We start from the raw sequence: 27,426 nt of genomic DNA on the forward strand, positions 1-27,426 counted from the left end.
CATACCGGTGAGAAAATGAAAATGAAACAGGCTCGGGGCTCGTTCGGCGGAGAAATAAAAATGAAGCAGGCGCTGACATAGGCATGGGGCTCGTTCGGATGCGAGGCTTGTGCCGATGGGAAGACGGGAATGACGCAGGTGTTGACGCGGGTAGCAGGGCTCGCTAACAAGCTGGAATTGCGGCCTGAAAAGCTCATTTTCCCTTATCGAGTCAAGTGCGAGCTCGAGCTCGGTATTTGATATTCGAGCTCGGCTAGAACACACCCTGACATAAGCTCGACTCGACTTGTTTGCATCCCTACACTCTATTAATCTGCACTGCCCCCCACCTTGACATGGAGCTCCAAAGCACTTTTGATGTAATCACAATTCTCCTCTGCATCTTCTTCTTTCTTGAGCATAATAAGAACTGCTTGAAGATTACTAAAGAACCAAACAAGTTTCTTTTATTCAACAAAGTTGAAGTAGAAGAAGAGGATTCAACTTCATCGAGCAGTGAAGTCGGGAAGTCAAGTAATGCAAATAGCAGATGCGATTAGTAATGGCGAAGAAGAAGATCAGAGGAGAATGGTGATTATAGCGAATGTGCGGTGGAGATACATGTCCAGGTTTGTGGAAGGTGGAGATGAACTGCCATGGTTGGTTCAGATGCAAGCTTGTTTGTCTCTGTGGGATGGGACTATGGGAGTATCGGTGAGATCTATTTATTTTCAAAGTGTTGGAGTGTTGCTATTTGTAACGAATTAAGCGAGAAAAATTCGTTGGATTGTTATAACGATGCGAGGAATATTAGTAATGACTCAGTTTAAAATTTTTCAAATTTGAAATTCATAATTTTTATGAAATTGACAATCTTAAGGCCTGTTTATGTTACAATCAATGGGAAACATTAATTAAGGGGTTGTTTGGTAGCATAATTAAAGCCGAATTTGAGGCGGATTTGGCCTAAGATGCAAAATCAAATCTCACGGCTTTTGCCGCTTAATGTTTCCCAAATTCTAATATTCTGTCGGATTTACGAAATTCGTTGGCTGGAGAAAAAAAAGTCCGTTTATTAAAACCGTTCTATAGACAAACAATCACACAGGATTTAATAGGATTTATCATGAATGTTACCAAACAATTTTTAGGATTTAGGCCTCTCAGGATTTCCAAAATCCAGATTTAGTTGATTTATGAAATCCTATTTAAATCAAATCCTAAGTGCTACCAAACAACTCCTAAGAGTCAAATAATGATGGAAAATCAACTTAATTATTTTTTTAATAGGGGAGGAGACCTAACAACTAAGAAGAAAAACATTAGATGTCAAAATTGAATGACAATTATTAAATAATCCCATACAAAGAGTGATGAATCATAAGAAATGTTGAAAATCAAGCCATTTAAATGCAATTTAAGTGCCAAAAAAAGCTAAGTCAAGACAATTGTTATTAGCATTTGTTAATTTTTTGACCGAGACTTCATTTGAGATTGTTTTTTTAATACTTTCTAAAACAATTTTCTAATAAAAAAACTTATATTAGAAAAAACACTTTAGAAAGCGGTTAAAAAATCATCCCAAATGAAGCCTAAATATTAAATTTTGTTCATGAGTAGAGCAGAGCCACAAAGCCAAACAAGTATGATAAAGACAAAATATCAAACTTATTTTTTGAGCAAATATTCCCCATCTTAATTAAAACAGGAATCTTCAATAACCAGTGCCAAACAGAATATATATTACACACAAAATGCATTTTAATGAACTATGATTGTTGAGAGTATTTACATTGAAATGCAAGTGTTGGTCGCCAAAATACCAGCTTACATCTCGTCAGAGTCAGCTTACAAGACTGGAAAAAAATAGAGAAATCTTTGCTTTGAATGAGCAAAAAAAAAAAGAGAGCAAAATTATGTATATTCACAGAGTGGAGAAAGAATTTGGAGTAGCTTATTATAGCAAATTAAATAATTATAATAATAATAAGAAGAACAATGCAGATCTCATGAGAACCATTTCTTATCTTTCTTTGCTGCTGATTTAAGCTGCATTACTAACTCTTCACGCTGAGCTTCAACTTCAGCGTACTGGAGGCTCATGTGGAGATAGCGCTCCCTCATCTCCTTTAGTTCAGTTTCTAATGATGATATTTTGGTAGATGAATCGACCTTTGAAGCATTCCCACTATCGATTTTACTGGAATTTTCTGTTTTAGTATTTTGTTGCTCGGACAGAAATCTGCAACAAATGCCAACAAAATCTAAAAAATGTCAATTTCCTTTTGTATAGCTATCAATTTGATGTATATATCAGCATGATTAAGTGCTAAATGCAGGCAAAGATGGATTCAGGAAACCTATCTGAACGATTAGTTAAGGGGGTGTTTACTTAGGATGCCTGCAGCAAAAGAAATGCGGAAGAGGCTTAAACTTAGGCTTCGTCTGGGACGGCTTTCTTATTGCTTCTTGAAGCGGCTTTTTAGTATAAAATTTTAAATTTTTATACTAGAAAGCTGCTTTAAGAAACAGTAAAAAAGTCATCTCAAACGAAGCCTTTGGTGTTTGCTTTGCAGCAAAATTGGTGCAGAGCACTGTTACAGCCCATGGCTTTAGCGGGTAGGGAGCTTCGGCTGCCTTGCCGTGCGAGATAAAATTCACTCAAATGTTCCAAAAAAAAATAAAATGGTGCAAGTTATCTTTAGACAATTTCAGAATATCAAACTCTAATGCAATACAAAGATGATTTTTTTTTAATACAAATTTGGAAAATTACATGCATTTAATTCAAATGACTCGGGTAAAATACCTATGAAGAAAGACCATTTTAAAAAAAAATCTGTGTCCATAAAAACATCATAAACACTGGCATCCTCAGTGCACTTAGGCTTATTTGATTCATTGTCATTAGAAACATGTTTTAGAAGATGGTTCAGTCTTCACTCATTCTGTATTTGCAAATAAAATTATCAGAATTGGGAAGTTTAGATGTTTGAAGAGTTCATAATCAATACTGATTTCTAATTACATCAAACTAGATGATTGAATATATTAAATTCATCATTTTCAAAACAACAACCTAATGGAAGCCCTTAATGAATTTGCAAGCAACCAAAAAGAGCATCCAAAATGGAAGGGGGGCAGCAACTAGCTTAGTTGATAAAAATGCCTTGAAAGTTGTTGCCAGGATCTTGAGATTGAATTTCATCAATCAAATTTGTGCTTCTGCTACTACAAACAGAGCTCACTTGAGCATTAAGATCATTTCGATTCCTATAGAATACCTAAAGTAATTAACATGCCAATGTTTACTTTCTACAACTCACAGTAACTAAATTGCGATGTGATAAATTGGCCAGAGCAAGATAGTCATAACAACCGAGCTATTCCTTAATTCATTTGCTCACATTAATTACTTCAAACGAGAAAATGAATATTTGAGGAAAGAAAAGAGGACACGTGCGCAAGCTATTGATAAGGCACTATAAGGCAGTTGAATAGATATCCTTATTTTACGAGGTACTTAAAAAGCAACTTATTTATTTCTTTTCCCGTAACACCTTCAACTTGCTCATTATGTTCTTCTGCTAAGTTTTCAAACTAAGAACAGATCAAACCATCAATGTGTTAGACCGGTCCAGCTGGTCCCGTATGGACCGGATCACGTGAAAACAAAGACGAAGGTTTTATGCCTCTCTGTGCCGCCGAATCCCCTAGAGCATATTAGGAAGGATTTTTGAGGGAAGTAGGAGGGAAATTTGAACGTAGGGACTGTTTAGGGATTTCTTTTTTATTTGTATGCATTAAATAGTTTGCTTTCCTGGGGTTATGACATCTTGAATTTGGCTGAAATTTGAGTCTCTTAGGTTTAGGATTTCTTTTGGGCCCTAGCGGCGTCTAGAGGTTTGGGACGGATAGATCCTCCTCTCAAATAAAGAATCAATTGTATCTTGCTATTTTCCGTTTCCCTTTCATCAAATAATACAAATTATCTATTATTTTTTGTGAATTTGTGTGGAAAAATCTCGTTGTTTTCCGAAGATTGATAGGAAATACTTGAGATCTACAACTGTTTCCTATCACAATGTGAAATCAAGAACTTAAAAAAAGCAAATAGCTTTCGTCTCATAAAAAACATAAATACATTTTTTCTTAGCTATTATCCACAGCCTCAGCACCGTCGAGTTCACATGTTAGTTCATAAAATAGCAAGCATATATTCATGAATAATAAAATAGAACGAAGGCATTGTCATTTGATGAGAAAATCAGTGCTTTTATTTAACTTATATTCTCATTTTTATTAACTAAAATAACGTACCCATTAAGTTGCTTCTGATAAGTGTTATTTGCCTCTAGTGCCTCCGCAAGTTCAATTTGCAGCAAGTGGATCTTAGACTCTAGTGCAGCTTCTGTTTGAGCTTGAGGCCCCTCCATGCTTTCAAGCTGTTCATTTTCGACCTTCAAAAGAAGTGGGGAGACAATTCAGAAACCAACAGGCTCGGGGAAAAAAAAAAGACCCTTAGATGAAGCAACTGCAATATAGGAATTCTTTGATGCTTCACAGAAATAGTTCAAAAAAAGGGGCAATTCCAATTGTAACACAGAAATCTGCAGTGGTTAAAAATAACTACTCAGCTACATCTATTTAAAAAAATTATCACCAAAATTTCAAAATTACCACGTGCAATTCATTTTTTTTATTTGGGTGATAATTTTGCAAATAGCTTGATTTCAATTGCATTCAGGTAATCCTCGAAAGAAAAACAAGAATTTTTCAACTCTACGCCAGAATGAAAATAATAACCATTGTATTACATTACAGTTCAAGTAAACAGAAAAGAAAGTAAGTCATGGACAATGGACAACTTAAAATATGAAACGGCTCATAACTTAATTATGAAAAGCTAAATGAAAAGATTACAAAAAAGGAATTGAGCTTTAATGGAGAAGCCAAGATCGTATTGGGAAACTGACAGTGTAGGAGAGAGGACCAAACAACCAATCTAATCCACTAAACAACAAAAGTACAACAACAACAACAAGCCTTTCTCTCACTACATGGGCTTAGCTACATGAATATTTTTTCTCCATTGTGTCATTATAAGAGTCAAATTTTCATTTAAATTTAATTAAATTTTTTTATTTTTAATATTTTCTAGTCAAATCTTTTCAGGTCTACCTCTAGATTTCTTAACATAGGTCAAATCCAATGCATCTACTCTCCTAACAGGGTCATCAGAAGGCCGACGTTCTTAACAACAGTAAACAAAAATATTTTATATTCAAACATCAGAATATTCAGATCTTGAAGCTAATGTTCTGTTTAATGAAGAACCAATCTCATTATGCAGACATAAAAATGTTTGAACCAATAAGTATAGCAATATAATAATTTATTAGTTTGGGTGTGTATGATAAAGAGCAGAAGATAAACAATTAAAGTAGGAAATTAGGATTATGTAAGAGTAATAGGAAGCATGGGTTCGACCTAAATAACAAGGGTAGAAGTTTAGCAAAAAAGAGTTTTGGTAGCTAGAATTAGGATTGCAAGCTGCATTCAAAAAGCGTGGACGGCAAAGAAGGATTGTTAAACAACAACAAGAATGACAACAAGAACAACAACAACATGAATAATAATAATAATACCTAAAAACCCATAAAAGCCATAACACAATCTAACCCACATTCCACGCGATCTCACGCACTGCATATCCCCTACTCTTTATTTCTCTAACAGGAGGGCCCTAATTGCTCTGCCAGTGACTATTAGATGCAAAACTGCACTCCCAAGTTCGCTCCCAGTTCTGCATGCAACTCCTCTCCCCTTTGTTTCATTCTTTTGAACAGCCCTACTACATCTCTCAATGCTATTGCCTTGTGCTACACCTCCAACAGAACGAGGTTCGCAGACGATCATTTGGGCTGCCTTGCCTACAAGGCATGGTTGTAAGATGAATCATATGAGTCGCCTTACCTATAGGGCAAGGTCCCAAGTCATCACTCTTCACTTCCGAGCATTTCAAACAAGCAAAAATTAGCATGGCCAACATAAAAGCCAACAAGCTCATCAAATCAAGTTTAGCTTCTTTGGTCCTTTCAACACATGTAAACCCCACCCCAACTTAATTAATAGAGTTGACATAAAATCAACAAAGGATCAACCCATATAAACTTCCAATGATCATCCATTAAAACCTATAGTAAATAACAAAAAAGGGATACTTGTTCTAATACAAACACTATTTGTTGATGTGGTTGCACAATACTTTGTTTCTAATTTTAATGTCCAACAAAACAATTTATTTGTTCAAATGTGCTTTATCCAGAGCATTGTTTCTTCTCATAAAAAATAGAATGGAATTATACTAGTACTTAGCTTTTATCAACATAAGGAAGGTATATCTTCCATAAATTCATGTAAATGTTTATCCTTGTTGTTTTGATCTCCCTTCTTAAGAGCACTAGTAGGGCTGAAATTTTAGCTCAAAAATTGCTTGACATTTCAATTCATTTTTAGTTTAGATCGAGCAACAATCAAGCCAAAAGGGATGGGCCACGAGCCAAAGAGCCAAGCCTAGATCAACTCGGACTAGCTCAAGATTGGTTCAAAATATAACTATAAGGAAATTTTAAATATTCTTACACATATGTGTGTAAATAATAAATATTATATTATAAATATGTATTTGTGTATATAAAATAAAAATATTTCTAGCTAATTTGATTTAAATTTGAATCAGCTTGAAATTAAACAAATTTGAGCCTACCTGACTTAAAATCAAATTGATTTGAGCAATAAACTAATTTCAAGCATGTACTTGATGAGCTCAAAATCAAATCATGATCACCCCAATGCACTAGTACCAGTTGGTATAGAGAACATGAAGAAAGCTAGGTAAACTTCTTGACTAATAAACAAGAAGTTTAAAATTCAAAATTTATAATACCAACCTTGACGAAAACAAACGTTGATGAAACTAAATTGGTGGGTTAAACTTTTAAAATCAAAATCAGAAATGAGGGGTACATATTATTCACCTTAATTGATACTTTCTCCTCGGACCTTTCCATTTTTCTTTGAGCTAGTTCTTTCTCAAGCTCGTAAGCTTTCCTTATGATTTCATCTTTTTCTTCCTCCAGCCCTTGTATCTTTCGTTGATATTCACTATTTACTCTCTTGATTCTACTTATTTCATTCTTCATTCCTGCTTCTTGAGCATATGATGCTTCTCTTGAGGCCAGATCAGCCTCCAACCTCAGAAGCTTTTCTTCTAAGGCAACCCTACTACGCCTATCATCCTCAGCATCATGTAAAGATTTCTGCAAAAGTGAGATCTTATCTGAAAATGACATTTTATCTGCCTTTAATTCTTCACATTCTTCAGATGTCGACAGCAGTAGGCCTTCCAGTTTCTCTCTTTCATATTTTGCCTCTTCAAGAGAGAACTTGAGATTCAAATTTTCATTTTGAAATTGTGTTACCTTCTGAAGTTGAAGTTTTAAGTCAGACACATCCTCAGTTATTTGCTGTTTTTCATAATTAGAAGCTTTCAGCTTTAGTTCAAGTTCATTAGCCATTCTTTTGAAGGTATCTTCACTAGATTTAACAGATTCTGTCATTCTCTGCATACTTTCAATGTCATTCATCAACATTTCCTCACTATGCTTGGATGAATTTAGCAATTTTTCTAGCTCTGCAACCTTGTTGTTAGACTCTCGTGTGAGATTATGAAGCTCAGTTTCATATAACTTGACTTTGGATTGGACTTCTTGGAGATTGTTCTCAAGCTTAGTTTTGTTTGAGCGCAAGATAGAAACTTCTCTTACAGCATCAGCTGCTATTTTCTCTCGTTCATCTTGGGATGAGCAATCCTGTGTAGAGAGGTGAATAATTTCTTGTTTGAGGTTCTCAACTTCAACCATCTGTTCTTGATTGATCTGTTTTAACATGACATTTTCCTTGCTTAATTTTTGCTCTTGCTCCTTATTATCTTGAAATATGCTCTCCAGCTGTGAAGCTAAAGTTTCTTCCTTCAAAGTAAAATCACTCTGCAGCAAAGAAAGCTTTTCTTCCAAAACCTCAACTTTGTTTAGATGCCCAGCAATCTTCTTTTGTAGATCCCTTAACTCAATCTCAAGATGAGACATCTGTTCACGCATCTCCAATTTTTGACTCCGTAAATCACCAACTTGTTTCTTTAGTAAATCACACTCATCAGTAAGGCTCTCAACTTTAGATTCTAATTTTGAATGAGATCTCTTCAGAACTTCAGATTCCTCATGTGCTTCAGATAATCTTTTTTGAACTTCTTGGAGCTTTTTTATATGTTGGGCTTTCAATGTTTCCATTTCTGCTTGCTCCTGTGCTATTTCACCCTTGAGATCCACTAGGTGAGACTTATAATCTTCAATTTCCAGTCTGTTGGTTTCTTTCTCATCTCTCATGTACCTTAACTGAGCTTCTAAGCCAGCTATGCGTTCAGATAATTGTAAATTCTCCACCTCCAACTCTGATATGTGTAATTCCAGTTCTCTCTTGCCTATTTCAAGTTCTGATGATTTTTTCTCAAGCATCTTGTTTACAGACAAATGAGTATCAATACTGCTACTTAGAATTATCATCTCATTTCGAACATCATCCAAGCATTTAGAGGAAATGATGTTTTCCCTTTGTGCAACTGCTAAACTTTCCTCCACCTGAATCTTCTCACTTTTGATGTTGGAAACTATATCTTCTAATTCCTTAATGGAAGATTCTAAATTATCAATCTCCTTTTCTTTCAACAAAAGTGCAGTCTCAAGCCTCTCATTTCTCAACTTCAGTTCTTCTGCCAAATCATTACTCTGAAGTTCTTTGATAATAATGTCATCTTCTATGATATGCACATCTGTTGTAGTGATCATTTTTTTCTCCCTAACACCTTCTCCCTTGTTCTGAAAAAACTCCTTACACTCAACAACTTTAGCTTGTAATGAAGAACTCAATTTGATAATACCTATCAGCGCCTCCTCCATCAATCTTTCCTGACTGGTTACATCTGCTCTACTAGAAACCACAAAATCAGTAATGATTTCATTGCAATTTTCTGCAATAGTATTCTGCCCATCATTTAGGTTTCTTGCATGAATTAATGCAAGCTGAAGTTGCTTGTCCATTTCATATAGCATACTTGGCATTTCCTCGCAGATCTTGGACTTCATAATTTCAGGCCCCTGTCCTGTAGCAGCATCAGAATACCCCCTATCAGCAGCTTCAATCTGACATTCAGTTGAATGTAATTTTTTCTTTTCTACTTCCACTTGGCATTCATTAAGTCTCATATCAAGGTCACAAGCATGATTCTTAAAATATTGGAGTTCAATCTCAAGTTCAGCACATTTTTTCTTCATCTCATCCATTTGTAATATGGATGGCTCTGTACTAACAACTCCATTCACATCCCTCCTTTGAAGCTCCTCTTCTGGTTGGCATATTTGATATTTAAGATGGCTAATGTCAGATGCAGAACTATCAAGAAAACTTGGAGTATGGAAATCATTGGATGAAGAGCTATGAAACTCTTTTGCCTTGTTGGCATCCTTTTTTGATTCCTTAAGCTTATAAATGAGCTCCAAGTTTTCTTCTGTAAGTTCAGTACAGTCCCTCTCCAGCTCCTCCACTTTAGCCCTTAAATCTTCAATTTCTTGCACCAGATCAGAATTTCCTTGATTCAATACTATCTCCATGGGCTGTGGAGCATCTTTCTCTTTATGTAGGCTTTCTTCTAACTTGCTAGTTTCTTTTTCTTTCACAGAGAGCTCGCTTGACCACTCTGCCTCGATATCCATTAGTGTTTGATCTCTCATCCCCTCACCATTTTCAGATATAGAAGTAATTTGGGAAAGGCCTGCTAACTCCAATCTTTGTTTCTCTACCGTTTCTTCAAGTTCTTCAAGTATGGCAACAAGTTCAAGGTTTGCTTCTTGAGATTTATTTAGCTGCATTGTTAGGGTGCTATTGGATTCTCTCAGGAACTTCAACTCATCTTCTAGTTGCCTCTGTGAATGCAGCAGACCTTCAGTTTTACAATCTTCCTTCTCTGCCAGACTTTCCTTCAAATTCTCCAAAGACAATTTCAGTTTATCAACTTCCCTCTTTAAAGAATCACGCTCATTGTTGGCAGCAGAAAGCTCCATATCCATCTCTGCCTGCTGTTTTGATTTGAAAGAACAGTCCCTTTTCAATTTTTCAAGATCAATTTTCAACTTCTGAGCATGTCTTTCCCACATTTTAGCCTCATCTCGAAGCTCATCAATAGTTTCTTCAGCAGCATCAAGGAGTTCTTTCGCAGAGCCAGACGTCCTAAGTGACGGGGAAGCATGGCTGTGTGGAGCAGCTTGCATGGTAGACTCCTGCCATTGATGTGGAGTAGAAGACCCTAAAGCCCTTGAATTAAAGGAGGATGGATTTGATCCTTCTGCAGGCCCTAAGCTGGAACTTGCACTAGCATGAGAATCACTTGAATCTTGTCTTACAATATGTGAGCTGCCATTTACACTGTTCTTAGGAGAAAAATTTGTCCCCTGAGAATTCTCTGTTGAGTCAGAGCTAGAATGTGAACCTGATGCTAAGGAAATCGCATCCTGCAGAAACAAATAATTCACCATGAGTTGCACAGTAAAGATTCCACTAACATACTCCACTAATAACTCCCCATGTTCAACTCTTTATGAAAGCAAAATATACAAGGCATAATATTGAGAAAACATTTCATGGGAATAACTGTAAACCGAGAATAATGTATGACAGAATTGGTGATTTCAGAAGAAAACTGATGATATAACTTATTGTAAAAGGATAAAATCTCTCCATAATTCAACTGAAATCACAAAGAAACCTGTCAAAGGAACTCATCCAATATTGAGTTTTATAGCTACATCTCCAACAAAAGCACATTTGCATATCCATTTTCATGGGATATATAAATCAGTGTAGTGTTTTGCCAACCCAAAAATTTAACACCAATTTGACAAATAAGAGACATGAAAAAATAAGTCAACAAATAAAACAAGAAAAATCATGTATTCCAATCCACTATGCATTTGGCTTTCTTTTTTGTGTTAACTTAGTTTTAAAGTTGAAAATTTATCATTTTTGCTGAAATTAAGATTGGGAATTTATTGTATTTGATGTAATTCATACAAATATGAAAACTGCAGTATTAAGCCAAAAATTGGAGGATTATGAGGAATTACTTATTTTGTATTCTTTTTGGATTGTAAATAGTACCCTGAGGAATGTTAGAAATTCACTGAATAATTTCTAATGCAATAAAATTTAGATCTCTCTCCAAGTAATAACTCCATGGAAAATTTTCTTGTACAATGAGGTGTACATTCAAATTGATGAATCATATCCTTATTTTTTCTACTAAATTGTCTAGTGATTAGTTTATATGCATGATAGAGATTTTTTAAGTTTTATATGAGTCACTTTTATTTGGTGTGATGTTAATTTTAATTGTTGTAAAATTTTATGCTTGTTCTTATATTTCTTTTGGAATTTAGAATTTAAATTACTTTTAAGTCAACTTTTAAATTTCTTTTGCATAAAAAAATATTGATTTTTACTTCAATTGAAAGTTGGAATGTTGTGAATTGTGATCTTTCATGTCTTCTTAGCCCACCATCTCATACAAGATTGTATTAATGAGTCTTTAGACCCTAAGATATCAGACAAACTTTCTAATCTAAACAACATAACAAGCTTGATTATAGGTTTAAAAAACTTATCTATAAGTCGCCCTGATATTCACGTATCACATGGTAAGCATGAGGTGGGTCTACATTTTAACCAGCCAAACTTTCCTTTAGAAGTTAGATTCTCATCTGTCTGCTCATTTTTCTACATAATAGATCCAAGATATTCGAACTATCATAACCAATTATAACTCTTTCATCAAATAATATTGCTACATAATTAGTAAAAGCAAGCTCATTAAAATTGTGTTTCATATATTGTCTTTCTTCTGTTAATTTTAAGCCACTTATCATCTAAAAGTTTTATATCTTTTGTTCTAAAATTTCACTTATTTTAGCAGAGGTATCACTAATTATTACAATTTCATAAGCAAAAAGCACATAATAAGATACCTCACTTTAAATATCATGTGGAAGCATTTCCATAACCAAGACAAATAAAATACAGATTTAGATGATCTTTGGCGTAAATCTATCATGAATAGAGCCTCTTAATCACTTCATAACTTCTAATATTGATCAATTTTCCATCATGCACGTTATAAAAATAATAACTTTTTTCTTCTAATTCTGAACAATTTAATAGCCTCTAACATACCTTTAAAATACACTTTTTCTCTTGATGTGTACTAAACAAATTCTCTGCACTCAATTATATGCTATCTCAAGATTTATAAAAATAATATGAAAAAATTTCTTTACTTTAAGTCAATGCTCCATTTTCCGCTCACAGAAAATCATTTAATGACTTGATAAGATTAATTCCAATATAATTTCAACAATCTTGAACATCACCTTAGTTAATACTGGTAAAAAAAAAACTTCATTTACAATCATTTGGCATCATATAAGTATCAAAAAAATTCAAATGAAAAAAATTAGTTCACCAAACTACTACAATATCACTTATCTCAATAACTCAATAAGTATTTCATACAAACCCAAAGATTTTCTTTGTGATGTGTGTGTGTATATATATGTTACTATTATTCAAAGTAGTTATGAAGTAACCAGAAAGTTTCCAAATACATTAAGATTAAACATCAATGGTCAATATTAAATCTTTTTTTTTTTTTTTGTAATGGCCATCAAGATGCTTATTAAAGATTTATATAATCAAAAGCTTCAAATTAAAAAAGTTAAGAAAATGGAGAAAATTTTTAGAAGATAAAAAACTAAGATTTAATAAAATATACTTTATCTAATATATAATTTCAATGGATGTGAAATTTATGATTATTTATTTATATTGTTAGAAAATCAATGAGAGAACAAAGTGTGGTGGCGTATTATTTTGAAGATTCAGAAGATCAATTGAATCATAACTTCTCGAATTCAAGTTTGATGGTTCAAATAAAAAAATATCAAAGTATTATACAATTAGAGAATATTGATCTTAAAGATAACTTTTGTTGAATTATCATAAAAAATGGTACATAAATTTAATTATTGGGAAATAAAAAAGTTACATGAAACTGAGTTGAGTAAAGTAAACATGAATATTAGAAAAGATGCGCATTAAAATATAAAGGATATTTTAGAGAAATGATTGGAGAAGGATCCCTCAAAGATAAGACGAAAGAAAATAAATATAGTGAATTTTGACTTATGTGTAATGGAAGCTAAAGATGTATAACAAGACTAATAAAAATAATCAGTGTGCAATGATTTAGAAGAATAAAATGTAGATTAAAGAAATATTAATAGAAGTTTTTTTTTTTCGGGTTCGAGCCAACCCGTAAATATTAATAGAAGTTATGGATAAATATTTGAATAAAAAACAGTAATAAATGTTAAAGAATTCATAAAAAAACCCAAACAATTGGGATATATCTACTGATGATGACACAAGTTCCCATGCAATTATTAAATCTTTGCAAGGAAACACCATTCACCATATATACATAATCACTTTGTTTGAAATTATTTTTTGACCAAGAAAAACTTGTAAAAAGCATAAAATTTACCGACAGAATCTTATTTTGTCTTATTTATAGATACAAGTACCATATTGTTTCAATGAGAAAAGAAAAGTAGCTTGAGGTTGGAGAAGGGCCGGCAGGCATGCAGATATAGGCTTTTCATGCTTAGCTTAAAAACTTGCAGTACTGCAAGCAAAATATTTCAATATCAGTTGGCGCTATCAGTTTCAATAGGAATATGAAACAGCAAATAAAAAATATGCGAAAATATTAACATCTTCAAAAAATGTGCTCCTTAATCAATCAAATTTTAATTATTTTTCCATAAGAAATTTTAACATCTTTAATTATATTAGTGAATTGTCATAATCAATCTTATATAAGCTCTCTGTGATGTACAAACTAAATATTGAAATTGCATTATGCTCATGTGAAATTAATAAGAAATCTCTCAGTTTATTCACATAATCCTAAGGTACCGTACTTCTAAATCTTCTTAAGTTATAAAAAAAATTATCAGAAAAATACAACACACCTGTTTTGCAGGTCCGTTGGGAAAGGCAGCAGCCGTCATTAGGCTACTAGAAAATGATCCCACACTTCCATAAATTGTGGTGTTAGATGAATCCGACTTACTATCCGCATCGCGATGGCTACCAGTTGGGCTTTCAAGTCGAGAGTTTGTTGCGCTCAAAGCATTACCACCCCTACAACACACTATATAAAGTAAGAACACAATAACAGGAAGAGAAAATACAAGTCTTTGGGATTTCATGCACTAGAAATAATCAAAACGAACCTGAATCTGGTCCTTGGGTTAAAGCACTGAATCTTCACCTGCATAATCAATCAAGAAGAAACACATCAAATTGGCAATACTAAAACAGCACTTAGGATGGAAGTGCATAACGTACAAGTTTAATATGATGTGCTATTCCAGGATGATAATTCCACTTATAAAAGCATATTAAAGCATTCCACGAAAACAAGAAATATAAAAAAAATGGTTTCATAGGATTATTGATGTGAATTGCTGTGCATAAATACTCCAAAACATCATGAAGGAGCCTCATGAAAAGAGCAATGGGAATATGATCAATGTTTTTTCTTGATGCTGCAATGAAAAAGGCAGCTGGAAGTTTGCAAGCACAGTTCAACTATCAAAAAGTTCCAAGGTCTGCAACTTAAGGGATGTTTGGTTTGAAGTAAAACGGATATAAAGTATTCTAAATGCAAAGATTTTGAAAATATTGATGTTTGCTTTGAAGTAAAAGAAATGCAAAGTAAATTTTTTTAAATAAGATTCATCCTCTAATTCAATTTTTTTGTATTTGAAAATCATTAGATTTGACCGACTTCCAAATACATTATAAATTATTTGTCATTGCATCCATCGCCGCCGTTGCCAACAGACCTCCACCATCGCCGGCCACCACCCACCACCTGCCGCCAGCCACCACCCACCACTTGTAGCTAACAACTGTCCACCACTATCATTGGGCTTTACACTATATTTATTTTAATGCTAAATAAATAATAATAATCACCGGTATTTATTTTATGCTCATCCAAAAACTCAAAATATTTCAAATACATTGCTTTTTTTTACACTGCATTTCATTTTATTATGTATTTTTTTAGCAAACCAAATAACCCCTAAACTAGAAATACAATTCATAGGTTTAGTGTCATACTGCGATTAGTCTCCTAAAGGCAATCGGCCAAACAAAAAACTCAGTGTTAAAAACAACTTTTAAAAGGCCGGCACTTTACTTGTCTTAGCTCTCGTCATTATACTGAATAATTTTATAACAACAACGCCAGTGACTGTAGAGTCTATTAAATTCAATACTTCAATCATACAGCTTTGATTAAATAAAGGCAGCTTTAAGAAATAAGCGATTCTTTCATTGATTTGTTAAATGGGATCATAACTTCAGTGAAAGAGTGCTGCTGTATTAAAAATATATTGTGGGGAAAAGGTAAATTGTAAGAAAAAAACTCATCAAATATATAAATATATAATGCACTCCTCACCTGTAAAATTGTACCGTATCCGCATTTATTTAATGGCAAGGTGAGAGGGCCAGAATCACTTGAATCTATATGATCTGCTAGATTCAAAACAATCTCTCCAAGAATACCTGGCTTAACTGATCCCTGTAAAAAGAATTCAAAGAATTTATATCCACGAGAACATAAAAATGTCACCACATATTCAACTGAGGATAATCAGAAATAAATTCTAAAGCAAAACCACATATTTTCAGACCATGGAAATAACGAATTTGAAGAAACATTCTCCACGGTTTTTTAATCCACCATCTTGAGATATAGGAATAGATTCTGATAAACTTTCTGTCCATTGGCAGGTTCCACTGTGTACCGTTGCCTTGTTCGACTTTGCAATTGTCTTTCCAGTTTCGACTGAGATAACAGAAATATAAAGCTTATCCCATCCTTTTGGAACCTGTTCTAAAAATATATCAGTTTAAAACTTTCAAAATGTTAAGATAGATGTCAAAAGATTCAATAGAATGCAAGGTAAACTAAAGTTGTTAACTCAAAAGTAATTGAATTATTATAGAAAGTCATATTATATTGCAGTGTGATTATACTGAATAAAATATTTAATCTATAATTACAAGAAAAAACCAATATGGCATGTAATTGTTGAGGGGAACAATTTTCATCAAACAAAAAAGCAGCAAGGTATCTTTGATAGCATGAGAAGGGGAAAATGAATGTCAACAAATTGAAGCGAAGATGTCATAACAGAGGCAAGAGCTGCTATAAAAAGATGAAAAAAAAAACGGGAGTTTTGCAAGATATATAAATGATCATAACTGGAAAACTGCCCATAAATAATTCCAACTGTGATAAATCAAAATAGAGGACAGTGAAAAAATTGCATATATAAAGTTCACAAGCCTGATGAAATGCAAATATTGAAGAATTATTTGGTGGTTAGTTATCTTAAGATGAATTTAATAGTAACGAACTTTTACAAGTAGCATAGTATAAGGTGAAAATAAAGGCCAGCTCAGCAGGACCAAACATGCAAATCCATGATAAGATGTCTCAGTATCTGGAAAGCATATAGGTACAAAGACCAAAGAGCTTAATGTCTTCTAAATATGTCATAATGATATTCCAACAAAATTGTTCTGTGGATGATCGTGCATACCATCTAGGATCGCATGAAAAATTAAGTCAACAACCTATGATATGATATATTGAACAGTGGCATAATCCAATGAAATAGGTTTGTATGACCACTTTCTAAAGTCATCAGACATCCGTTTTACAAATAGTTATTACTAGTGTGTTCCTGACTCAATGTATATGTTATGCATATTTTTTCATAATTTTAGAAGCATTATATATGATTGGGCATCATTTACTTAAGCTACTGAAATTACAACTGAATGATGAAATTGGCAATGACCTAATTGTCATTGGCCCTATACTTATAAACCATTTTCCTTCTCATTTCTTCCTCACCAATTATGAGAAGGGAGAGGGAGCGAAAGAGAGAAACTAATGAGATGAGGCGTTTGATTCATGCATCAAGTCAATTGGGTAAATCAATCTGCTTGAGGTTAGAACACTATATTCATATCTAGATTTTAGTTAATGATAAATTTCGTATGTTAGCTTACAGTACTCTGTCATGTGAATACTATTCTAGGTTTTATACGACTTTGGGGGAAGCCACCTGACCGGCCTAGACCAATCCAACTAGACTAGGCCAGGCCAGCCCAACTGATCAGCAAAGCCCTGGCCAAACCAGGTGCAACAGACAAGGAGATTTCACCTAGGGTTGTCAAAAATGGGTTTGGGTTGAACCCGATATTGACCCCTGCTGTTTGACCCGACCCATTTTTGCAGACGGGTCATAAATTCCAACTCGACCCGACTCGCCGGGTTACCAGGTTGACTAGCCCGACCCAATTTATCATATTATCCCAAACAGCAGGGGGTCAATATCGGGTTATCGAGCACGTCGATCGCAATCGGGACGCAGTTCGGTGCGGGCAAAGCGGAAGCAGGTGAGGGCTTGAGGAACGCTATTTGGTGCAAGGCCTACAGGCAAAGTGGAAGGCTGAAGTGTCGCGCACAAGTAGCCGCGCAGGTGCGTGGGGTCGCGCTTGTGCTTGCGCAGAAGAAGTCAAGGCGAGTGAGCGCAGGCTGCGGAGTCGTGCGCAAGCGGGACGCGATCCGGTGCGACCGTGCAAGGTTGTAGGTAGGCGGGGGCCGCAGGACTTGTTGTCGGTGGGTCACTTCCAAGTCATTTTCGGGTTATCGAGTTGATCTAAACCCGACCTAATTTTTCAAATTTGTTAGCAAATGGAACCCAGACCTGACCATTTGCTAAAAGGGTTGACCCAAAATATTATTTTATGGTTCTGGCCAGTTTTTCATGTCGGGTCAAATATTGACACCCTTAATTTCAGCTCCCCTTGTGGGGCCCATAGGAGTTATTATTCATTATGTAAGGAGGACAAATCAATAGGAAGCTGTTTAAGAATATTTCCTAATTGTGTTTATATTGTTTATAAATATTTTAATTATTTAGGAAGGTTTCATAAGTGTGTTTATGTTGTTTAAGAAGGTTTTAATTATTTAAAAATATTTCATAATTGTGCTTATGATGTTTAGGAATGTTCTAATTATGTTTATTGTGTGTGAGGGCTATTTAAGAGGGAGTTTTGTCTAAGGTTATCATCATATATGTGTTGAGTTTATTTTCCAGGGTTTGATGTGAGTTTTCTAACGGCGGCTAGGGTTTGTGTGAGAGTCGATCTACCTCTCGAATAGTAGATCAATTGTATCTTTCGTTATTGTTGAAGAAGCAATCAAAAATCAGCCATCATATTTGTATTCCTGCATTTTTCGAATCTACCTCTCGAATAGTAGATCAATTGTATCTTTCATTATTGTTAAAAAAGCAATAAAAAATCAGCCCTCATATTTGTATTCCTGCATTTTTCTTCTATCTATTTTGTTGTTTTTACTTCCAAGCACATCAAACTTCCATCAATTTTTTTACTATTTAATTCGTATTATGCACTTATTTATGCAATCCTGTGTATTGTTATATAAGAATGTCTATGTTTGACAAGATTTCCTCAGATATCAGGGTTCTTGCAGTATCCAAATTATAAACAGAGAAACACCTATGAATTTTGTGGGAATTATGGATGATATATGGTGATTTATAATAATTTATCATATGTAGATTGTCTAGTATGATTATTAATTAGTTCATTAATAAAAAATTTCAAATTGTTTAATTTTAAACATATGATTTATATGTGTCATTGCTTTGGTACATTGGGATGAATTAAGAATAACTTGATGTTAAGATCGACGAGCTAGTTCACCAAAATTATGTTGGTAAGTTAGATCATTTCAATTTAACATTTCATTCTTAAACATCTTGAATTAGATTGCACATGTTTATGCCAATTTCATTATGTGGTATAACTATTATGACAAAGTTATGACATGAGTCAGCATTAACTATTTGGTCAAATTCTTAATATTGCAATAAGCATCACATGCAAAGTTAAACTACCTCAGAGTTTCATAAATGTCATGACCACTCTCTAATTCATGTTTATGATTTCAAATGTCATGCAACTATAATGATAATGTCTTCCAATTCATTACACAGATTATGTCCTTCTTTCTAAATATATGTCATTATGGCCATGTTTCTAATATGTTTTGTTATGGTTGTCCATGCCTTCCATACTATACTTTTTTTATATCCTTGATTCTAAATATCATGTTTTTGTTATCAGCATAAATTTCAATTCATTTTACAGTTATATTTATGTTTCTAAATGTGTTGCTACCATTTTCTTGATCAAAACAACTACATAATTGTCATGCCTATGATTTCAAACTCCACTCTATTGCCATAATTAGTAAATATCAATCAAGTCAAAAGCTTCTCCAAATTAAACCTTAGTCATTGAGCCTATACATAAACAATGCAATTTTCATTTATGCTTGCAAATTTGAGTTTCTTTTGGCAGTGCTATATTATTTTGTTAGCCTTTATGTTGTATAAAATAAAGTTGTTGTCATCCTCATAAGCATTGTCAAGTTGTTCTGCAAGTAAGTTACCATTGTTATGAAGTCATGGAGAAGCTGTGTGCCATTAGATGGTTTCCTTTACATGCTTGTCACAGAAATTGAAATAGTGGTATGTAAGGTTTTTGAAAAACAAAGTCACAATAAAACATTTAAAGGCAAAGACTTGGTCTTGCTGGGCAGAACAAGCTTATCAACTCAGCTCATACCATGGGCTAGACCAAAATACATCTAAGCTAATTCAACATCTAAAAAGATCTTCAACTAAAGCATGTGTTAATATGAGTAAAAAACAAGCTCTTTGTATCGCCCAAGCAATCCCTGAATTCAATTAGAAATACTCAGAAACGAACCATAAACTCCTGTGTGCCAATCAACAAACTGAATATCTACAGTTTCAAAAGCTTAGAACAACCAGAAATGTATATGCATCTTCAAGAATATCTTCCCCTTTCCAGGTTTGCACTCAAATGCATTCCAAAATACTAAGTGCAATGGCTAGCAAAAGCCCAGTGACTCCTGCTATATGCTTCAGTTCATCCACAACAAACATAACAATCAAAACCAAAGAAATTCAGACCAGATTAGCGATCCATGCATCAGAACAATAAGTTCAGACACTTTATCCACAAAAAACTGCAGCACAAAACAAAGGGAAAATCCACCTACACGACCAAAAAAAGAGATTTGAGCCATGCTAAAAGCACAAAAGTCCATCTACTTTAAACAAAACAATGAGCGGTAGCACAGAGAATGCATGGCAGAATCGCCGAACAATACACAGTTATTGGCATCTCAAAAACCCCAAAGAAACACCATAAAATGCATTATTACCTTAAACGCCTGAAAATTAGAGAACTTGAACTCCGCCCGCTCCCCCAATCTCTCCGACCTGTGCTTATTTAACCTAAACATAGCTTCCGTGCACCCCCTCTCGCCAACAAACGGAATCAAACCACCATACAACCGCCGCAAAGAATACGATAGCCAGGAAACATAAAAAGAGGCACCTTTTCCCTCTCTTTCTCTTCCTCTATGGCTCTTTCAAGTGAAAGGGGGATCAAGAAATAGAGAGAGAAACGCGGTGGCAGGAAGAGAACCAGTTGGAGCATTGAGGGAGGTCTCGGTAGACCTTTTGCCCAAATTCTTTTTAAGGAGTTTTGGCATTTTGTAGGTTGCAAGACAGATGGAAATAAAGAGCTCGTGTCTATGAACTATTTATTTCAAGTCACCCGCTTTTTATCCACCCACCCCCACCCACGCTACACTCGGCGTCAATATCTGGTCGAACGTGACTTCGTCCTTCTACGTTGACTAATTGCCATCTGGAAAGTTTAGCTTGAGAATGGTGCAGATGGTGAATGTGCGGTGATAACAAAGTTGGACCATTAATTCCTTACAATAGCATTGGAGTAAATAATGCTTAAGCGAAACGTCGCCCTCCGGCGAAATAAGTCATATATCTGTAATTTACAGTTTAATTTAAAATATTTTAAATAAATCGTAGTTTTTATTTTTTTTCGTTAACATTTTTTTTTTATTGATTATAAGGCGCATCTCCTTCACAAAGGTATCGAATAAGATAATATTATGTAATTAAATTTGATCTATTGGTTATGAGCTTTAGCTATAAACTAAACATTTTTAGTATTTTTGATAATTTTTTTGTTGCTTTCTCAAAATAGCTTTTTAGTATATTTTTTTTTTTTTAATTACTTTTTAGTTTTTTTTTTTTTTTTTTGAATTAAAAATTTTATACTAGAAAATAATTTTAAAAAATAGTAAAAAAAATGTCCCAAACTAAGCTTAAATGTCAAAAAAAAGAGCAAGAATGTTATTATAGAATTAAGGATGAGAACTTTTTTTATAAGTTTGATTTCATTTATTTTCATGATGAGATTCTCGAAAAATGTTAAAGTGTGTGGTACTTAAGGCTTGAAAAGTGCTCTACTAATTTGATGATGATCGGCATATGATGACGTGTGATATAGTTGTCGAGGTACACAAAATCAGACTAATTTGATGATAATCGGCATGTGATGACGTGTGATATAGTTGTCGCGTATTGCTAGGTATTGCTAGGTATTGATCTTGACAGAACGGTATTTCTCGTTATTGTCAAGCAATACCTAACGATATCGAGGTTATAATAAAATAATAATAAGTTGGTGTGGCCTTTGACGTCATTGGGTTACTAAAAAGATTTTTGCTTCCACTTTGGCTAAAAATGAGAAAGCGATAGCATACAGCTGGCTAATTAATTAAAGCTACATTCGCTAAGCATCCAATTGGGACGATTATATTCTTTTATAAAGTTAATTATAATTTTATTATAAAAAAAAATATTTTATTGTTACAAAAAACGTAACTTTCTAATACAAATTTTTTATAAACAGTAAAAAAATAATAAATAAATAGAAAATATAATTACAGCATGAAAAAAATAATAATAATAAGAAAACTCATAAGAAAATACTCAGTATCATATTATGAAATTATTCTATAATTTCATATAAAAAGGGATTTCATCAGCTCTCAAAAAAATTATAACTCTAAAAATGAGCTGACTCAAGAGAATTTTGTGTTGGGAATGGAAGTAAAGCACCACAGTGAAACAAATAAGTGAAAGCAGCATAAAATAAATGACATCAGGATGTAACGTGGATAAATTCAAGATAGGGATAAAAATTACGTAGCCACACCACACACTAAAAAAGCTACTATGAAAATGGAGATAAATAAGTACATAAATTTCTTCTCTCTCACTCTCACCTTGCTTCTCTTTTCTCTTGCACCGTTTTCATAGTTCTCATGTTTTAACTACTCACAATGCAAGAGAAAGTCAAGTAGATAATTTCAAGAGATGCAACCTTTGAGAAAAATGATAAAGAAAACTGTTCAGCCCGCCTCGAAGCATTGCGACGCTCAAGTCTCTATCAATATGATGCAGTGAAACTCAAAGTTGTAGTGTTGTGAGGTACACAGCTAGGGGTGTCAATATTTGACTCGACCCAAAAACCCGACCAGAAAATTTCGGGTTCGGGTCAACTCAAACCCAAACCGGGACTGGTTCGGATTAGGGATTTAGACCCGTTTGTAAAATCGGGTCGGGTTCGGGTTGACCCGGAAACCCGAAATCAACCCGGTTTGACCCGTTTTTAATTAATTTATGAGGGTTTTAATTGATTTTTATGAAATAAGTAAATTATATTTCAAAAAATTATAAACATTATTGCCCAAATTAAATTAATCTTGATTTATTTTAAATTAATTGAAGTAAATCTTACCTTAATTTGATTTAAATTTAAATAAATTAAATTAAGTAAAAAAATTTAATAAAATATACCCGAACCGGGTCGGGTTCGGGTTGAGCCGGACTCGAAGCGGGTAGGGTTCAGGTTCGGAAAACCAACCCGTTTGCAAAAACGGGTCGGGTTAGGGTCAGGTTGAACAGTGTTGGGTAAATTTCGGGTTGGACCCGAACTCGACCCGTGACCCGATTTTGACAGCCCTAACACAGCGCCATGATACTCAAGTATATAATGTGGGGCGTTGCATGAACAAAAACAATTATGTTGCAAAGACCCAAATTGAAGTAGATGGTAGGGGTGCAACCGAGTCAAGCCAACTTGCGAGCCGACTCGGTAACAAGCTCAACCAGTCAAGCTTATCGAGCTCGAACAGGCTTTGGACTCGACTCGTCGGCTCGACGAGCCTCTCTGTTGGGCGGGTTTCGCGAGAACGATCTTGGGACGACGACAGCGAATGTGCTCGGGACGCGGACGGACGTGTTCGTGACGACATATCTCAACGGCGGCGAAGCGGATCTCGACAACGAGCTCGGAACGACAATAATTGTTGCATCGACTAAAACACTTCAACAACAACGGAGCGAATATCGACAATGGAGCTCAGAATGGATGCGATGATGACAAACTGTGCTCGACCTTGACAGACCTCGGGATGACGAATCACAACATTTTGAGCTCGGATTGTGCTCGACGATTCGAGCTTGAGCTTAGTATCTAGCAGTCGATCTCGACTAAATAGCCCCTCACTCAAGCTCGACTCGACTCGTTTGCACCCCTAGCAAAGGGTTAGCCCCCCAAACAGAGAAAATGACTTGAGGTTCAAGGCAATAGTACAATCTGATTGATCAACATAATCAAATTCCACATAGAACTAAGAATTTGAAACATATTGCCTCTCTCTTCTAGCTAATGATCTCACTCACTCACTCTCATTGAATTGTTCCATTTCCAAACATCATTGTACAATGCAAAATAAGTAATCTTTCACTTTTTATATAATAGCCTTGTTATTTATATGAATTTATTTTGAATAAATTTTATCTAAATGCATTATAATTTATATAAACTTTTTATTATTTTTGAATGATTTTCATGCACTGATTACTTTATTAGTTATTTATATTACAAATATATATTTTTTAGCTAATCTAGAAATGCTGAGGTAGGAGGGCAACCATTAATAAAAGGATTCAAATAAGTAAAATTTAGCTTGAATATAAAGATTATGTTTGGGATAGCTTTTTTGTTATTTTATGTTTTAGATCGCAACAATAATATTTATTTGGCCACAAATTTTCTATTGCTTTATAATTGGACCGAAAATATTTTAAAGTAATTTCAATTTTACTCAAAATTGTAAAAAACCACCAACTAATTGCGTGAATAAGGAAAAATTATTACATGTGACGTTCAAACACGTCCGTAGATCAATCCGGACACGTCACGTCACCCAATACACAATACATTGGATGACGTGACGAGTCCGAATTAGCTTCCGTATGCGTTCGAATTCCATACAGAATAATCTCTCATGAAGAATGATTCCCATACATAGTGCACCAAGCACAAAAGATATTTCATATTTTCCAACTCCAAGCCCAAAAGCTCCTCCATACAAAGTGCAGAAGAGATTTCTTGTTACTTAGAGCATGGGCCAATAAAGGCACCTGCAGGGCTTTAGCTGCTTGGTTCTTTGAAGGCCTGTTCAATTTATTTTTAGATTTACGAGGCCATAGTAGTTAAAATTAAGTTAATTACTAGAAGGCCCTTTTCAATAGTTGTGACATTGCCGCTTCTTCATGCAATTACTGTGCTGAAGTTTTAGCAGAAAATCTTGCCTAAAAATTCAGCACAGGAATTGACATGAAGATGTGCAGCTTTTTAGTTAAAAAAAAGCTAAAAAACAGCTTCATAAAGCAGCAATAAAGTTTTTTCAAACGAAACTTTAAGCACATACATAATAAGAAACGAGTACCAAAGATGAGATCCAGCAAAATAGGATAATTTTTATTTTAAGATTTGATGATGCATAATAATGTAGAAGAAGAAGTTACAAAAAATGAAAAATCTTAATAAATAAATTATATTTTTTTTATTTTTTAATGAATCAAAAATCAATTTTATATGATGCTAAAAATAATAATAGAATGCATTATTTTTCATTAATTGGCAGTATGTCTAACCACTTTAGTCTTTGGTTAAAATTAATATTAAAATATTCTCCATTGGCTAGGCAATCAACAAGTGATCTAACAAAGCTTACCTCTCTCTATATAGTTTTTCTTAGAACTTTCCATAAATTCTTCCATTGTTTAGTCTAATCTATATAAGGGCAAAATTTAGGTTTTATTTTTTAGCTTTTTTTAATGCTTCTTAAAACAATTTTTTAATACAAAAAACTTAAAATTTTCACTAAAAAAATGATTTAAAAAACAGTAAGAAAACCGTCCCAATCACGAAACCTTGGTCAGAGTTCCTAATTATAAAAGCTACTTTCCAACCACAATCATGATTCATGAATAATTACATTTCAATCATAATATTATTTGTGATTGCTAAAGGTGTTTGGGATGGCTACAACAAGTTGTAAATGTGGTTGTGAGGTGAGACAAGAATACTTCTTTAATGTTGTTGTGAATATTATAAATATATATTTTATTCAGGAATATCAAAGACCTGCATTTGCAAATTATTGCGGGCTAGAATATACTCGACGATAGAGTTAAAAAACTTCTGTCTCAGTGTTGTACGGATATCTAGCACACAAACAGAGAAGAAATAACAACACTAGATTTTTTACGTGGAAAACCCCTAAAGGGGAAAAACCATCGAGCCACGCTTAGTTAAAAGAGTTCAACTAGTGTTTGTTTGAAATACAAGAGACTGACTTGTCCTTAAAAATTAGAACGATCATATTACAATGATCTCTTCGGGATTGCAAATCAGTTACAACGTCGAGCAGAGTTACGACGTTACTTGGAGATCGGGCGGAATTTTGGCATCCTTCGGAGGTCGGGCAGAATTCTGACGCCGTTCCGAAGTTGAGCAGAATTCTGAAATTGGGCATAACTCTAGCGTCCCTTGAGCGTCGGACAGAACTCTGGCATCATTCGGAAGTCTGGTAGAATTTCGGCGTTGGGCAGAACTGTGGTAGTGGTCGATGAGGAGTTCTTCCCTCCTATTATTCTCTTCTTATTCTCTTATTTTTCTCTTTTTGCTTTGATCCCCTCTCATGAGAAATGAGGGGTCTATTTATATATATTATGGAGTGGCATAGTTTGTAAATAGATGAGAGATCAAGGATAAATAGGTAGTGGTCGGATGGACGGCCGATATTGAATCCCTTGATCGTGCTCTGTTTGTTAGACATTTAAAGGTCTTAATGATGTTAGAATTCGGCGATCTTGGACTCGTTGGATTCATCTCGTCGAGCCGCTCGATTCTATTATAAAAAACATCATATTTTGAAACCATTTGGTAACTCAAATTATGGTTTGAACTTTCCAATAGCGCTTCGAGTGCTTGATTTGGACTCATTTGGGCTCGGATTGAGTCGAATTTGTGTCGTTTAGTTCGTATTTCCGAGATGCTCAGTTTGACTATAAGTTCACTGAAATCGAACTTCAGGTGATCCCGTATTTAATTTTGAAAGTTTTTTACTCGATTTTGCCTCGTGATTCGTGTCCGATCAGGATAATTAATTGATGATACATCATAAATCCATCACATATTAACAAATCTTATTATAAGAAGCAACTTCCCATCATACAAAATTATAAAAAACTACAATCAAATCGAACTATTGTGATATGAAAAAAAAAAAAGAAAAAAAAAATGATTCTAAATATATCGTAAGGGACTGTTAGACGATTATGATATTTTATAAAGTTGACTGTGAAGCTGCTGTGGAGAAATGAGAGAGTATGTTTGTGATCCCTCAACACATGTTCGATTCTCCTCTCATATGACGCCTCCTCTTAAGAGAGGAGAAAATAATTCCGAGTCCTGCATTTATGGAGCTGGTTGTTGATAGGCTCGCTCAGAGATTAGTTACATCACAAATTCAAATATTTAATAAATCTGATTTTTTTAAAACAAAAGAAGCATTCTTTAATTTCCATGTAAATTACCCATAAACCATTAATTAAAAGATGCTTAAAGTCTTAATCCGCGATTAATTGCGCAGTGAGATCATTAGTCAATGCTAAATAATAAATAAATAAAAGCTTTTTTGAATTCGCTATTGCGTCCTCCACAACTGCGGTGATTAAGCGCTAAAGCCAACTTTTTTATCCTTTTTATATATTTTTAATTAAGGTTGATTAATCTCCACCAAATTTATTAATTACGCATATTATTACCACTCCC

General features: G+C 34.2%; 1 protein-coding gene across 1 annotated transcript; it reads right to left on the minus strand.

Annotated features, from left to right (window-relative positions):
• Positions 1–1,718: 1,718 nt before the first annotated feature.
• On the minus strand, positions 1,719–20,912 carry LOC110115736 (myosin-6). The gene is made up of 8 exons (XM_020849068.2): positions 20,582–20,912; positions 15,915–16,112; positions 15,680–15,802; positions 14,442–14,479; positions 14,178–14,349; positions 7,020–10,604; positions 4,300–4,439; positions 1,719–2,221 (listed from the first exon to the last, which is right to left on the minus strand). The coding sequence occupies exons 1-8, from the start codon at positions 20,660–20,662 to the stop codon at positions 1,987–1,989; spliced, it is 4,572 nt and encodes a 1,523-aa protein (XP_020704727.1). The 5' UTR covers positions 20,663–20,912; the 3' UTR covers positions 1,719–1,986.
• Between the last annotated feature and the right edge of the window lie 6,514 nt (positions 20,913–27,426).

The sequence above is a fragment of the Dendrobium catenatum genome, unplaced genomic scaffold (assembly GCF_001605985.2).
Source record: "Dendrobium catenatum unplaced genomic scaffold, ASM160598v2 fragScaff_scaffold_1390, whole genome shotgun sequence".
NCBI classification, from domain to species: Eukaryota; Viridiplantae; Streptophyta; class Magnoliopsida; order Asparagales; family Orchidaceae; genus Dendrobium; species Dendrobium catenatum.